Here is a 16,825-nt window from a genome sequence, read left to right as displayed (position 1 = left end):
TGGTGCTCTCCTCTCCTCTTGACCACAGGATTTCTTTCTGTTTCTCTCTCCCTATTATATCTATAATATATCTATTATAAGTACATTATGTATCTATCTAATGTGGATATTATACATTTGTACTAACTTGTATAATATGTATACATTTAATTTGTATTTATATAATACATATAGATATGAATATAATACATTTGTGTATATATTATATGTATTTTTTAAATTTTCAGTTCTGTTAACCCTAGCTGGTGCACATGTGTAGTCCTTTAGAATAGTGACTTTCAAACACTTTTTAATGCAACTGTCAGTAAGAGATATATTTTACATTGTAATCAAGCGCACATACACACAGACACCAGAAACAAGTTTCTTGAAAGAGTACTTGCTAGTTGTAGTGTCCTCTATTTCCTTTCCCTCCCCGCCCCTCCCCTCTGCTCTCCCCACCCCTTCACGTTCCATTCCATTTCAATCCATTCAAAAAGGGCTAATTGAAACCATATAAATTAATTTCAAACCTGGTTTGCACAATGACAGTTTGTAAACACTGTTGTAAACTTATTTTTTAAAAGATTTATTTATTTATTTGAGAGAGACAGAGAGAGCAGGGGGAGGGGCAGAGGGAGAGGGAGAGATTGAACCTCAAGCAAACTCCCCACTGAGCGCATGGAGCCTGACCCTGGGCTGGATCTCATGACCCTGAGATCATGACCTGAGCAGAAATCAAGAGCCTGAGGCTTAACTGAATGAGCCACCCAGGTGCCCCAACTGTTGTAAACTTATTGTCCATTGACTCCTAAATTGTCTGTAGTGATAGATTAATTATGGTGGTAATCAATACAAAGCTTGTCTCACTTGGGCATAAATCAACAATGATAATGATGATTAGGACTCTATGATCTTTTTTGTTCATATGGATACATCGCTGCCCGTAAAAGACCTAGTACAATGAACTGATTTTGTTTTAGGTTTTCCATATGAGAATAGCAGTTAATTCAGTATCTAGACAATGAACAGCATGCAATTCTTTAATCTAGATATTTCTATTACATAACTATATTGGCATAAAATAGCCTGTTAGACTTAAAAAGGTTTTTTTTTCTTATGCGAGGAGTTATTATTGCCATGCTAAAATTGATTTAAAAAGGCGAGCCTACCTCTATAAAGTTAATTTATCTGTATTAACAGTTTAATTGTTCAGCTATTTGAAAATTGTTACTTTCCAAGTGGAGGGCACGAAGCTGTAACATTCTCTGCCCAAGTATTTCTAGCTTGCTACTTTGCTATTTCTCTTAGGTCAGAGTTACAGGTACTTAGATACTCTTAAATATTTTTGGTCCTTGTAGAAGGTCAGCATTTCTTGGAGTATGAAACCAGGGAAAGATAGAATATCATATTGTGTGTTTTAATTTGAGAAATACAGAATGCCTTCGATTAAATTGTGGTGGGCTTTGGAGACAGATTGATGTGGATTAGGTCTAAAAACTCGTTTTGAGACTTAAGGATAAATCTCTAAAATGTGCCAAATTTCTCTTTCTTCATTCATAATACTAATGCTTATCTTAAAAGGTTTTTAGAATTAAATGAGGGAATGTATGTGATAACCTCTGATATTTAGGAGACACCATAACAATATATTATCCACATAAATAAGAATACAAATAAACATATAAAACATACTATATAAAAAACTATTATATATATGTATATCTATATATGTATGTATATATATATACATACATGCACGCACATTTATGTATGTATAAATTCACTTCTTTTTTTTTCAGACTTGATATTTGTGTAATTGGGTTCAGAAACTTCCATTTAGGGGCACCTGGGTGGCTTAATTGGTTGAGCATCTGCCTTTGGCTCAGGTCGTGATCTTAGGGTCCCGAGATCGAGCCCCATGTCGGGCTCCCTGCTTAGTGGGGAGTCTGCTTCTCCCTCTCCCTCTGCCCTCTCCTCCCCCCCGCTCATGTTCTCTCTCTCAAATAAATAAACAAAATCTTTAAAAAAAAATAAAGAAAAAGAAAAGAAACTTGCATTTAGATTTCTGAATCAGTCTGTTTATGACACTCTTGATTATCAGTGGTAATATGATATTTTGAGAATGGGATAATTGATTGCAAAATTATACATTATGATTTTCTGAAAAAATTCCACTTATGTGTAGTATAATGGTCTGCTAATGCTCAAATTTAAACCTTGACTAGAATGAAAATTAGCATTGATGCATTTGAATTTTATTTTCCTCCCCACTCCAAATGAAGCAAAATAGAAGTTTCATTTGTTTTTGAATATTTACCCATTAATGTATGAATTAGTTAATGTTTTTGAGCCTAAGATTTTTGTAACATTCCTATTTTAGTTTTAAAAGATTTATTTAATTACATATGCCTATATGGCATATTTCCCATGAAAAACTATTCATTAGTTTCTTTTGAGGTATTACGACTCTTGTAGAGATTTATGTATGTATATATATATATATATATATATATACACACACATATATAATATATGTATTATTTCATAATATTTCTCTAGAAGTTGTATTATGTTGCAGGACTGTGGTAGCATGGAAACCGAGGCACATCTCACTCTCTGACCAGTGTTTTTACTACTGCATATACTTGCTAAATACATTAATAACTGCTTTAATAAATGCCTTAACAAGTCAATGTTTAATTGGCTAAAATCTCATCTATTGTGAGGAAGTATTCTTCATATTTTATAATAAAATGGAATTTTGTGAGGAGACCCCTCTGTGGTAATCGAACCAAAGATGAGCTCGGGATGTCAGATGGATGGTGACTTCAGATATTTAGGACCATTGTGTAGAAGTCAGATTAGATTTGTCCTAATTGGTCTCGAGGTGTACATGTAAAATTTTAACAGCTTTTCAAGTGAGACAGATTTTGCCTCTGTATTGACATACCTGCTCCCAAATGGTGACAGAATATTGGGTTGGGTTCAGAGGATCTCAGTTCAAATTCCAGCTCGATTCCTTACCAACTGTGTGGTCTTAAGAAAAGTCTCCATTTCCTTCTCTGGGATAGGCGGAAAATAATCCTGATTAACTCTCAGGGTCTCAAATGATCTTGACTATCAATGTGTGGTACTCTTGACAGTTTACAAAGTGTTCCACAGGAGTAAATTGGAATGAGCAAACCAAGTGTGGTCTTGCCATCCCTCCCTACCACCAAGAGGCCAGTCACTTGTGAAGGCATTCAAGCATCCTATGTGTGGTTGTACTTCTTCATATTTGTAATTTATTTTGATCTAGGGATTCTATCATGAACGACCTAGGCAGCTTACTCTGAGTTTTTACTTCTTTATCTCAAAGAAGGAAAAGGTCAGATTTTATCTGAAGCCCCTTGGAGTTCTAACATTTTAGCCGTCTAGAAGTCTGTAACTACAAAAGGCTATTTCTCTTTCTCTTTGGTAGTAAAATAGCTGACTTTTGCCTAGAGGAAGTTATCTTGCATCTTCCTGGTTGCCCATCCAGGGGTTGTGATAAACTTTAATGTTTGCTAATCCCTGTAATAAATTTTCTACAGGACTCTTTCCCTCTTACACACCCTCTCTACCCTTGCCTTAGGCTATGACCGAGGGAGGTAGAAGTTTTGTTTGCAAAACAAAACACACTCCTTTTATTTATTTTATTTTATTTTTTTAAAGATTTTATTTATTTATTTGTCAGAGAGAGAAGAGAGAGAGCACAAGCAGGCGGAGCTGCAGACAGAGGGAGAAGCAGGCTCCCCGCTGAGCAGGGAGCCGGATACGGGACTCAATCCCTGGACCCTGGGATCATGACCTGAGTGGAAGGCAGACGCTTAACCGACTGAGCCACCCAGGCGTCCCAAAACACACTCCTTTTAAAAAACACACTCTAAACATAAAGAGTTTTATACAAACACTGTATTTCATGATGCTTTCTTAGAGAAACTGAAAGACAAAAGAGAGCTACAGTTACATTTTCAGTTAATGAATGTGTACCTGTCTTCTGACCAACTCTGTATTCTAATTACGAGTATCCAATGGCCCCTTGTGTGCCTATCCCTTACCCTAGGGAGAGTTTTCTTACAACTTTCCACTTTATCATTGGGAAGGTCCCATAACATTCACTGAATGCTGCTGCGTCCTGTTTATATCATAAAGAGAAAAAGGAAGGCTCCAGACGCCCTCCCTCCCCACCTTTCTCCACGTGGAAATAATAAAGCCCTTGGCAACCATGTTCCCTGTAATCAGTATGAGGTAATTTTACAAGCTACCGTGAAAGAACCATTTGTTGAATGCCTGCTTTGTGACAGGCACTTGCTGATGGTTTCATATGTCTTGTGTCATTTAAATCTTACAATATCTTTAGGAGGGAAGAGAAATGAAACAAAGTTTTCTTTCCACCATTACCAAAGGAAGTTGTTGGCCATTACATAACTTTGCATCTAGTAGCCTAAATGGAGTCCTATGGACAGTTTCTGGGGGACAGAAACTGCCTTCGATGCAAATATTTAGTACAGATACAAAGCAAAACATTTCAAAACTATTTAGATAGGTGTTGTTAAGTGGAGGTTTAGACTGGTTTCCTGCCAGATTTACATGGAATCATGTGGGAAAGGTAGTTCTTTGGTATCCACATTATGTGCTCCACACTGTTTGAATGGCTTTCATATTTTTTCCTCCACTAGTGTTTATAAGCAGCCAAAAAATGCTACCAATTCTTTCAGTTAAAAGTGAACACTTTTGGGGGGCTTACTTTCCTTCCAGAGTTGTAAAAAAAAAAAAAAAGTTATAATTCTAAGGCATTGTTCTTATAATATTGCCTGACCGAATATATCATGTTTTGTAGGACTACTCACATTTCCTGAACTTCTATAATTCTGCAAAATTATTGGCCTTAGGTCTTCAGGTTAAGCTTTTTAAAAAAACTAACTTAAGTTACTTCCTTTAATTTGTGCTTTTAGTGTTGGCCCTATGAGGCAAAACTTTCCTTTTTAAAAATTATTCTTTGAGTCTTGAAATGCTGACGAGAATGTTCTTACCTAATTAACAGATGACACTGAGCTGCTTTCTGATTGGACAACCTTTTTCTTTTTTTTTAATTAACTTTTTTTAAAAAAGATTTTATTTATTTATTTGACAGGGAGAGAGAGACAGAGAGAGAGAGAGAGAGCACAAGCAGGGGGGAGAGGCAGAGGGAGAAGGAGAAGCAGGATCCTCGCTGAGCAGGGAGCCCGATGCGGGGCTCGATCCCAGGACCCCAGGATCATGACCTGAGCCGCAGGCAGACGCTTAACCAGCTGAGCCACCCAGGCGCCCCGGAAAACCTTTTTCTTATATACCTTTGAATTTAGAGAATGAGCAGACCAAGAAATACTAGAGGGCACGGTGAGGAGGGCAGATAAGAGAGGACAGCTCTGAAAGAGCGGGATTCCTACTGGCGGGGGGGGGGGGGGGGGGAGAATGTGGGACTTTTGTGGAAGGCTCCACCTGTGCTGGTGTGAGAGCTTGTGTCTGCATATGTTAAAGGTCGTAGAGATTGCCTCCTCCGCTCACTGCCATCTGTTTCAGGGAATTCGAGAATTTTATACGATAACACACTGTGGCATCTTAAACCACAGGTGCAAACACCTTGTTGTGAATTGAGTGTTTTCGGTTTGTGTTCAGGTTCAACCCGAGGACTCTGCTTCTTGTTGCTCTTTGCTGGGAGCTCTGTAAGGGTTTGGTCATCTCTTAATCTTAGGGAAGCGATTGCTGAATGAATGAAGCAATATTAATAATAATATCTTACATTTATAATAAGGCTTTACAGTTCACAGAGTACTTTCACACAGATTTCCTTTCTGCGAATCTCCGCAGTCCTGTGAATGAGGCATGGCAGGTATCATTAACACTTTTATTATGCAGTAATTTAGAATCAGACAAAATATGTGACTAGCCCAAGACAAGTAGACTTTTTTTTTATGTTTTCTAAAAGAGGAAGAGAGAATTAAACACACACACACCCCCACACACCCATCACCATCACCACCATCGACAAGAAAAGCATTTTTACAGACATCTGTGTATGCCCCACATTCTTTCCCATCAACCAAAATAGTCCCGTGATGCTAGTTCCCACACAGAAATGGATTGGTTATTTATTTACTGTAGTACGAAATGAGATGTGGCCAGTGGGAGGCTGCTGAGGATGACCACAGAACCAAGGCCCTGACAATGGAAAGGCTTTTGAAATCCGAGGCTTTGCATCTCAGACCCAAGTCGATGGACGCTTATTCATCTGGCCATCTTCACTTTCCCTCCTTCTCACCTCTCCCCAGCCCACATCTCATAGGTTATTAAGCCTGTTGGTTCTGCTGCTTTCTTTGAAATCTATGGCTATCCCCCAAGTACCATATAGCCCACATTCAGATCCTTGCTGTCCCCCAGCATGCTGGCAGGGGGCTTTCTGCTGGTCTCCTTGCCTATCGGTCACATCTTCTTTCACACACTGTGAAGAACTTAGAATCCTTTAAGAGTTTGACGTTTTCCAGGGAATAAAGTCCATTCTTCTAATCTAGCACAGAGTACTCTACAGACCCCTACTTTGGCCAACTGCTCCATTCTCATTTCACTAGGCTGTAGTTTCTTGTACGGTTAGTAGGTTCCTTGGCACTTTCCTTCTCTGCCTCTGTACCCACCATTGGCTCTGTGTGGCCTACCCCTCCCCTCTGTGCATTTGAACCCCCTTGCCAACGTGCTGAATTAATGTTGGTTCTTTGAAACTTGGCTTGTGTCTTCTCCTTTGGGAGGACTATTCTGACCTCCCCTGGTGAAGTGGGCCACATGCATCTTTGTGTCCCATGGTACCTTCTCAAGAGCCCCAGTGTGAAACTCCCACACATGGTAGACGCAGTTCTCATCCACTCAACTGTGAACTTTTTGGGGACAGGACCTGATTCTTAGCACCTAGCAGCACAACCAGACCAGTAAACATGGGTTGGCTAAGTGTTTGGCTTCACTTCACAATAACCTCAGCCACAGCATTCAGGACCATGACACACACAGTCTTCTTGCTAGCTACCCAAAGATACCACTAATTAGGAGTGCTACCGAGGTGATCTAGAATTTAGCAAAAGTATTTTCTTCTTTAAAGGACCGTTTCCTAATGAACTTAGTTAGGAATTTGAAGTCATGGAGAGGGACACATTTTTCTCTTCTCTTTTCATGTGTGGATGAAGTCAGAAGTATAGGCTGCAGATGGTGGAGTTCAGTTCCACTTGAATATGGATTTGTGTTTTTGCTACACTAAGACAATGTAGAATTCAGTCACTGGCCTAATACAGGATAGTCAGAATAGTCTGCTGCATTACATTAGGAGCATTTTTTTGGTGATATTAACAGCCTGTATATTGGTGCTTGAAAAAAATTTGTATATTCTCTTTGTAGTTACTAATATGTAGGAAGTAATTTCTAGGGCTTATAACATATGTTGCCAAGGGAAACAGTTTTTGGGTCTAGTTATTTGGTTTTCACACACATGTGCCAAGTGGAGATACCAGTATCATACTATAACTGTGGTGGTCTCTCAGCCTACTTTTAGCTGGCAGAAGGTGTCTGTTTCCTGCTATGTATGAAATATTTACTCATCGAATAACTTTTGAACCAGAAATTAACAATTAGTTTTCTACAGCCTGTGTGTACCTTGAGTGGGAGGACAATCAATAGAATTTGTTTATAATTACAAACTATAGAAAGAGTCATTATTTCTTCTGTGTTTTTAAAATTTCTTTAAAAATGTATAGTCATATTTCTTGATCATTTATGCCATTAGAACCGTAAGAGATTTGAAAAGAGATCAAGTCCATCATTTAATTTTATAATTTTTTTAAAAAGATTTAGCTTATTTACTTGAGAGAGAGAAAGAGAGAGCGAGAGCACACACGAGAAGAGGAAGGGGCAGAGGGAGAGGGAGAGGTAGGCTCCCTGCTCAGCAGGGAGCCCAAAGCGGGGCTTGATCCCAGGACCCTGATATCATGATGTGAGCCGAAGGCAGACGCTTAACCCAGCCACCCAGGCACCCCAATTTTATAAATATTTTTAAAGAAAATAGAATGAGTATATATATAATGTAGTCAATAATGTAGTGAAATTGACTGAATTTTATTTTATTTTATTTTTTAAAAGATTTTATTTATTTATTTGAGAGAGAGAGAGAGAGAGCTTGAACGGGGTAAGGGGCAGAGGGAGAAGCAGACTCCCCACTGAGCAGGGAGCCTGATGCAGGGCTCGATCCCAGGACTCCAGGATCATGACCTGAGCCGAAGGCAAACGCTCAACCGACTGAGCCACCAAGGTGCCCCCTGAATTTTATTTTTGTGATACATATTTAAAAAATGAGAATGATCCTAAATATTAACACATCAACCAAAATAAATTTATTATATTAAATTAATAGTTTTTTGTGAAAAAAATGAAGATAATGTTTGGATTTTCTGCATCACTATTCCTTTATCATAGAATGTTGGGAGTTGAGGGGCTCCTGGGTGGCTCAGATGGTTAAGCATCTGCCTTTGGCTCAGGTCATGATCCCAGGGTCCTGGGATTGAGCCCCACATCGGGCTCCTGGCTCAGCGAGGAGCCTGCTTCTCCCTCTCCCTCTGCCTATCTCCCTGCTCATGCTTTCTCTCTCTCTCTCTCTGTATCTCTGTGTCTCAAATGAATAAATAAAATCTTAAAAAAAAAAATAAAAAAAAATAAAAAAAGATTGCTGGGAGTTGATCTTTATTCTGGATTGTAGTCCATTTCACAAACATACAAAATCATTAGCATATGGAAGGATTGTTTAGTCAAATTTACAATTTCCTCATTAAAAAGAAAAAATATATTTAGCTTTTGATTTAGAGATATCATTACCTGTATTATTCCACTATGATTTCCCATCTTGATATTTATTACAGGTACATGGAAACTTGGGGAATAGATGACTGAAATGTGATTTATTTATTTATTTTAAGAAAGATTTATTTATTTATTTGAGAGAGAGAGAGAGTGAGTGTGAGCAGGGAGAGAGGCAGAGGGAGAGGGAGAGAGAGAGAATCTCAAGCATAGCACAGAGCCTGATGTGGGGCTTGATCTCATGACCCTGAGATCATGACCTGAGCTGAAATCAAGAGTCAGACGCTCAGTGACTGAGCTGCCCAGGCACCCCTGAAATATAATTGTTGTGACTGATTGTTTCTACTTTTTGTATCACTTTGGCTGTCAAAGATACATACCATGAATAAATAATTGTGCAAGGTGAGGGAAGGTAGTGAAAGTCACTAATCTCATTCTGTTCACTTTCTAAGACCAGGTACCCCATTATCATTAAGAAGTACCTTATAATGGAATGATTACATTGACTTGATTTTTTAATAAATTACAATAACTATGGTAGCCTTTCAAAAACCTAAACTAATGAACCAGAAGGTATTTTAACAGTCTAAGTAATTATTTGGAAAGGATGTTATGGGGGAGTTTGAGTTGACTGGGAGATGGGCTCAATGTTCTTTCTACTCAGGGATTACGAGATGCCAGGGCTAGGCTCTAAAGAAAATCTAAGAAATGCTGGTTGCCTTAGTTACAGTGTTTTTGTTTGTTGCTTTGTTTTAGACTGCCTCTTTAAGGTGTGCCCTATGAACCGATATTCTGCCCAGAAACAATATTGGAAAGCTAAGCAAGCCAAACAGGGGAACCACACAGAGGCAGCCTTGCTGAAGAAATTACAGGTAAGGGCCAGGCTTCCATTGGTCTGGCTTAGGCTAGACCTAGAACAGCAATAACAAACCATCTATTTTGTATCTTAGTGATTTCACTCAATACATAGAGATTTAGAATAGATGTAGCAACACATTGAAAGTGGAAGGGACTTTTAAGTTATAGGGTGTGACCCCTCATTTCCTGGCATGGAGCTAATACATTCCTGCTGCTAATTTTTAGGGTGTGCCAGACTAATTCAAAGATTCACATCAAACTAGAAACAATTCAGAATCTCTGTAGGAATCTCAAATCCAGTGATATTTTACTTGGCATATTACTTAATTTTTTTCTTGAAAGACTAAAAAAAAAATTGAAAGTCTGTTGCTTCTGGTTTGGGCTGAATGCAAATTCGATAGAACTTAAATTTTGTGTTACTAAAATTCCTGTTACTTTCGGAATTGAAACTATTTTTAGTCTTTTGAAATTCACCTTCTATTTTTATATTGTTTGGTTTGTCTAACAATATTCCTTCTGAAACTAATTTTGTAAGACCAAACAGCCTAGTACTTTTCTGAGATTTTTAACATAAAAGCATCCCGAGATATTTTTGGCCACATTTCAGCATCAAATTGAGACTGATCATACTATATTATAGTCATTTATTTAATTGTTGGTCCCCCTACCCCTAGCACCAAGAGTAAAGCAGCCAGCCTATTTTATTCATGGTTATAGTCTTTGTTCCTAAAATAACCTTGTTTCTTTGTTAATTATTGTACTCTGCTTACTATGTTTCCATGCTGAGTATTTGATAATCATTTTACAGCATGCTGCAGAACTGGAACAAAAACAAAATGAATCAGAGAATAAGAAACTGTTGGGAGAAATTGTGAAATACAGTAATGTTATACAAGTAAGTCTGTTTACTTTCTCTTAAAAAAGGTCAATATCTTATGGATAATTTGCATTTGCATAGGAATGTCAAGCTGCATTAAAATTGGGGATACAATAGTTTGTTCTTTGATGGCAATTATGGATATTGTGATATTTTCAGGTGATGTTCAGCACAGTATTCTATATGTTTGTGAATAAGTCTGATGTATACATGTAAGAAAGTGAGTTAATCTAGATGTATGCACAGGTCATTACATCAAAAGGAGGAAGATGGGGAAACATAATTTCTAAAGGCCTGTAGTAAAATCTTCCTTTAGAATTAATGGGACTACCATGTAACACACGAAGCTTTATTTTTTCATTTTGTAGAGAGAGGAAAGTTTTCATATTGTACTTTTATATGGAAATTGTCCTTGAGTTGTTATTAAATGATTTATTTCAATGAGTGTGCACACTGATTTATCTCAGCTGCATTCCTCTCTTGTGTTTCACTTAGATCTTTTAACTTTTTACTTGGTTTATTTGTTAATATATGCCCCACCTTGTTCCAAAAAGAATGTAAGGCATTTTCAAAAATACATACCACATAAGATAAAATAGAAATAAATAAGGCAACTGGGTCAAAGGGAAAAGAGTGGTTAAATGAATAAGGTGAAGTCAGAGCGGAGGCGTGTTTATAAAATCCATGTTGTAAAGTCCGGTCAGCTTTGCTTGGAAGCCTTTTCGTTGCTCACCTTGCTGTAAAGGAAGCATAGTATATTATAGCACTCCCCTAGGAGGTCCTTAACATAGAACTAAGTCAAAGGTCTAGAAGTGCAAATGTTCTCAGGAAGACCAGAGAAGTGTTCCTCCAGTGAGCTCTCATAAAGGGGACACTGTTTAATAGAGTAAATAGCCTTAACAACTTCCTTACAGTAAACACTACAATGAGGTGTTTCATAGGGCTGTTTTAAAAAATAATATCGCCTGATGTTTTGTTATTGGCCAATGGCAAAATGCTAGTGCACAGGACTGTCAAAGCAGCCCTCTCCTGGGACATGATGAGAGTGCCTGGATCTGCAGCAACCAGAATGTAGGACTTCATCTAATGAGATTATATGATACCTGTGGCATGGGTGGGTTGCATGTCCCTTGAGCAATCCTCCATAAATAGAGTTTTTCTTAACCAAGGTTTGATTAATGTGAAGTGCCAGCAAGAGGAGCTTATGTTTCTTGTCAAGAACCGGAAGCACAAATGTTTGCATTGTCAGTTAGGGACCCAGCCATGTGCTCTATCAAGGTAGATTTCAAAGGAGCGGGGTTGGGCCAGGGGCGTTTCATTGGCTCATGAGATAATTTCTTTCTTATATTGTGGATATTAAAATGACCATTCTGTTTTGAAATGATTGTCATAATAGACAGGAAAGGTTATTTGTTTTAGCTTTCCTACTTGGTAGAATAATGTCTTGGAAAGGTTTTGTCCATGGCGTCCAAAAAGTCTGAGAAATGGTGCATCTTTGCTCATCTGAGAAGGGAGTAGGATCCTCCTGCAGGAATTATTTGGGATGCAAAGCCCGCCTCTTCACAGAGGAAGAAGTAGGGCTGTCCATGGCAAGGATAGTTCATGATACTAAGAGGTTTGGTGCATTATTTTAGTTTCTTGGTTATTTTTTAGCATATTCTGGTTTTGTGTCTGTGCAAGAAATGAAGAAAATGTGATTTTGGGGCATTTCCTGGTCTCCTTTGGGAAGCCTGGTTTTATCTTATTATTTATCAGTAGATGAAAATTTTCAGACGTGTGCTCTTGTTTGATTTCTCCATGTGCCTGGTTCATTGTGGGGTAGAGGTGAGGAGGAACCCAAAGAAAGTCAGCTTGGAAAGATGGTGAGTGTGAAGTTTGAAGTGTGCCACATCAAGCAGGATTATGTGAGCACAAGATATATGTACAAACACACACATGTAATTAACAGAGGACATCAAAGAATAAAGGTGGTAATGTCTTTTTCCCCACAGCTGCTGCATATAAAAAGCAACAAGTATCTGACTGTCAACAAGAGATTACCTGCTTTACTGGAGAAGAATGCCATGCGTGTGTCCTTGGATGTTGCAGGAAATGAAGGGTCTTGGTTTTATATTCATCCCTTCTGGAAGCTGAGAAGTGAGGGTGACAACGTATGTAAAAATAAAATTAAGAGGGAAACAGCGTGTTTCTAAAGACAATAATTCTTAATAAGTGAGAGAATCCAGATAGCACAAAGAAAGAACATGTAGTTTTCAATCAGCACATTATTTTTATGGTGATCTCTTGAATAGGCTAGAACTATTTATTTATAGTGCACATTGTGCTTGGGAATCATAAAAAGACAAAATTGAGATTAATTAAAAAATCATCTTCCAGCTGGAATTCATATGAAAGAATTTAAGTAATGTTAACATTGGCTGAACCTTTTAAAGGAGAGGTAGAATTTGTTTCCCTTCCTAATCAGAAGGGAGCACGGTTGTAAGGAGAAAGCTATGCTTAGGAAATGTTGTTTATCCCTTTGAATTAATAGAGTAACAGTGAATTATGACAATATTTCATTTACTGGCTCTATGGTCAGCTGTTTACAGTCTATAAATCTTAAAGACGTATAGAGTATGAGGAGCTATATAGATAGGCACTTGCTTGTTGATGACAATATTTAAAATATGTTTTGGAATAGAGGTATGTTGTATCATGTAAATTTTAGTAGTTGCTAAAGTATTTTCTGCTAGTTTATGGAGTAGGGAAAATAAAAATTATGTGAAATGATTCAACAGGATCAATTGTTGGATATTTTTGTTTGTAATAAAGTAGCAAATGACAGTTCCTAACACATGGAAAATGCTCGATAAATGCTAAATAACTTTCTTAAATAGAACACCTTACAAGTATTGGGTCAGGTGATCAAGAAAAATAGTTGAGATTTTAAAAAATTAATGTTATAAATTCAAAGCAATATAAAAGTATAATTATTCTGACAGTGTTCTCAATAGTTTGATTACATTTTAAATATGTTTTGGATATTTCTTGTCCTAGAAGTGTCCTCTTTTATAATGAATCTATATTTTCAGCGAATTTTGAAATACAAATTCAATTCCACAGGATGCAAGCTTCATGGTTTAATTTGGTTAATAAATTATCTGATGATATCCTCCTTAGGTAAGGTTTGGGAGATGCATGGCATGCAGGAATGTAATGCACCTTAAGTCTTGTGTTGGATTCCTTTAAAAAAAAAAAAAAAGCTCTACTTGTTTATTATTTGGCATCAAGTGATGTGTGCTGTGAGCATGATATATATGTTAATTTCAGTAGGTAGTTAATTACAATCAACTCTCAATTATATAGGGACTGATTATGCAGTTTATGAACACCCCATGTCTTCTGGTGCCCTTTCTTGTAATGCTTTTTTTCCCTCTCCAGTCTCCCATGGAACAGTGTCCCAGTCTGTAAGTGGTAATGAAAATCAGACTTGAAAATGAGTAAAACCCGAGCTAAAGTTCTGAGGGAATACGAGGAAATGATTGGATAAATTAGGGCCTTTAGATTAGCTGTGGATTTTATTCATTCTATCTATTCCTTTCCCTGCTCCCAAATGCCTTTATAGGATCAACTGAGAGTTGAATGTAATGAACTATTTCAAATAATTAGTTGTACTGGGGTCGGGGGGCCTCCCGCCCAAACATTCCGTCTTGGTAAAATGGACAATGTAATTGTTAAGTGCAATATTGGAATCCTCCTTCTATAAATGTGCTCCATAAAGCATGGCTAAAACAACCTTCCACATTGCTTTTTGCTGGAACATCTCACGATTTTTGCTCACCAATATGTAGCTGTTGTATGTGATTAAGGTTGCTGTGAAAACAAGCACACCCACATCCCCTGTTTGGCGCATAAATAATTGTCTTGTAATGCTCATTTTCTTCCCTAGAAATAGGTAGCATTCCCTAGCAATAAGTATCGTTCTAAAATTCCAAAATGTATTTTATTGAAGGCAGTTGCAAATACTGTCACTTCATAACAAGTGATTTAATTACTACTGATTTTCTTTAAAAGTATAGTAAGCTAGGAAGAAGAAATTGTAAAGTTCAAAGGATTTTTAAACTTATATTTTACTATTAAGCAATTAGTAAGTTGTGATTCAGGTTGTAAGTATCCAATAAGATGTTCAGTGACAGAAATGAAATGTAAGAATGAGGCTGATGATGGTTTGGGGAGAAAAATGCTCATATCCTCAAAAATCAGTGGTTTCTACCATTTATAGAAGGGTCAGTTGGGTAGTTTTTGGGGGAAAATAGATTCATGGATCCCTCAACTTTCCAGCTGTAAAGAGGCCCTTGTTTGCTGTTGTTTAGTTAGAAAGTCATTGGGGATAGCAGAGTACATAAATATTTCATTTTCATTTATTTTCCCATGACTGAGTGGTTAATTTTTCATTTTCAACTTTGATGAAGGAAGACATTAGTTCTTTACCTTGATGGTAGATTTTTTTTTTTAAAGATTTTATTTATTTATTTGACAGAGAGAGACACAGCGAGAGAAGGAACACAAGCAGGGGGAATGGGAGAGGGAGAAGCAGGCTTCCCGTGGAGCAGGGAGCTCAATGCGGGGCTGGATCCCAGGACCCTGGGATCATGACCTGAGCCAAAGGCAGACGCTTAACGACTGAGCCACCCAGGCGCCCCAGTGGTAGATTTTAAAAAGGAGGAAAGCCCAGATATTCTTTCAGTGAAAAGAAAAATTCAACTCTTAGGCAAAGAGCCTCTTCAAATAGCAAGTCGATTTTGTTATTTTGCAAAACTAATTCTCTTGGAATTCTAGCAAAGGCAGGACTAGATAGATCCCTGGTATGTTGGCTTCTACTGCAATGTCATGCCAGGTGTCACTTCCAAAGAAAGGTAGCTGCCAGTGGCATTGTATTACTCTTTATTTTCAGTAAAATCTCAGCTTGGATCTTCATGGCTGTTGCATAGAATCAACAGAAGTGCTTTTGGAATTGGAATTTTTAAAAGATGCTTGTGTACTACGGTGAGCGTGACATGGCAGAAAATGATTGTATCCTCAAGTTCCTTATTTTAAATACACAGCTTCTCAGAAGGTATCAGACCACATCAGTGGACCAGCCCCGTGCTATGTTCTTCAGAGCATATTACCAAGTTCCATAGTTACCAAGTTATCTAATTAGGTGTGAATTCCCTGAGGACAGGGACTATTTGTCACACTTTGTATTCTTTTTGGCACCTCTAATGTTCTTTTTATTTCTTTTGATTAGCATCTTGTCCATTCCATCTGCAAGATTTTTTTTTCACCTTGGTTAGTCAAAGTAACTGTTGTCAAGAACAAGACTGAGGACTTGGAAATTAGTGAGTTAATGTTAGATTCTCTTTGTGAATACCGTTCTTATTCTTGGTGTTTAGAGCATTTTGGCTATATGGCTGGTCTCTTAAAAATATACAGTAGAAGACTTTCTGGGCGGTGTTTTGAAATAAATATAACATATGGATTGACCCAAAGCTTACAGAAAACTATAGTAAAATAGTAAGATGTAGATCAGTGGATATAGGTGCAAGCAAAAATATTCTTTTAATTGGAAGGACATAGCTAGAATATATCATTATATTTAGCAGCTTATTGGCTAATATTTTACAATGCAGACAAGAATGACATTGTAGACCAAATCCAATTGTCCTTTAAGAAATTGGAAGATCAGATGCAGCACAGGCAGGATGTGTATTAAGTCCCAGTATTTGTAGTATGAATGGCTATGTAGACTTCTGTCTGGCCCTGAGAGTTGGAGCTGCCTTGGTGTCATGTGCAATAAGTGTGTGTGTGTGTGTGTGTGTGTGTGTGTGTGTGTGTGTTTTGGAAGGGGATGTTGGAAATATGTTTATGTCATGGTGAGTTTATATGTTTTTGCTTATATTTAATTTTTAAAAATACTTACCAATTTTGGTTCAAAGAAAACAATATAAAGATGTATTGCTTGAAGTCTCTTATCCTTTTTTCCATTTCCCCATTGTCTGTCCCCTGTACCACAGTAAACCCCTGGAAAGATTTCTGATGCATGTACTCTTACTCCCTCCTTCTCTCCCTTTTTTACACAAAGAGAGCCTGGCTCTGCCCCCTTACCCTCTCACTTCATGTTTCTTGATGATATTCCCTTATCTGTGCATAGAGAGCTTCTATGATGGCTTTGGTGAGTCACAGCCCCAGCACCTGACT

The 16,825-nt window shown here is 37.7% G+C and overlaps 1 protein-coding gene and 1 long non-coding RNA gene across 6 annotated transcripts in view; one reads left to right on the top strand and one right to left on the bottom strand.

Moving 5' to 3' along the window:
* The window catches only part of ITPR2 (inositol 1,4,5-trisphosphate receptor type 2), a 494,379-nt gene that overhangs the window by 88,160 nt on the left and 389,394 nt on the right, over positions 1-16,825 (top strand). For 3 of the 5 annotated variants that reach the window (XM_036080194.2, XM_078075789.1, XM_036080200.2), the window contains 3 exons: positions 9,628-9,743; positions 10,538-10,624; positions 12,598-12,756. In XM_036080194.2, the coding sequence (XP_035936087.2) occupies positions 9,628-9,743; positions 10,538-10,624; positions 12,598-12,756 (362 nt within the window). Of the gene's footprint in view, positions 1-9,627; positions 9,744-10,537; positions 10,625-12,597; positions 12,757-13,711; positions 13,766-15,223; positions 15,967-16,825 lie in introns of those variants that run through there. The other 2 variants (XM_078075790.1, XM_078075792.1) reach the window with 2 other exon arrangements.
* LOC144382353 (uncharacterized) overlaps positions 1-16,825 on the bottom strand; it is a 162,301-nt gene that overhangs the window by 6,494 nt on the left and 138,982 nt on the right. The gene's annotated exons all lie outside the window — the stretch shown is intronic.

The sequence above is a fragment of the Halichoerus grypus genome, chromosome 6 (assembly GCF_964656455.1).
Source record: "Halichoerus grypus chromosome 6, mHalGry1.hap1.1, whole genome shotgun sequence".
NCBI classification, from domain to species: domain Eukaryota; kingdom Metazoa; phylum Chordata; class Mammalia; order Carnivora; family Phocidae; genus Halichoerus; species Halichoerus grypus.
The sequence above is the reverse complement of the archived record's forward strand: the minus strand, read 5'-3'. Positions and strand labels throughout refer to the sequence as shown.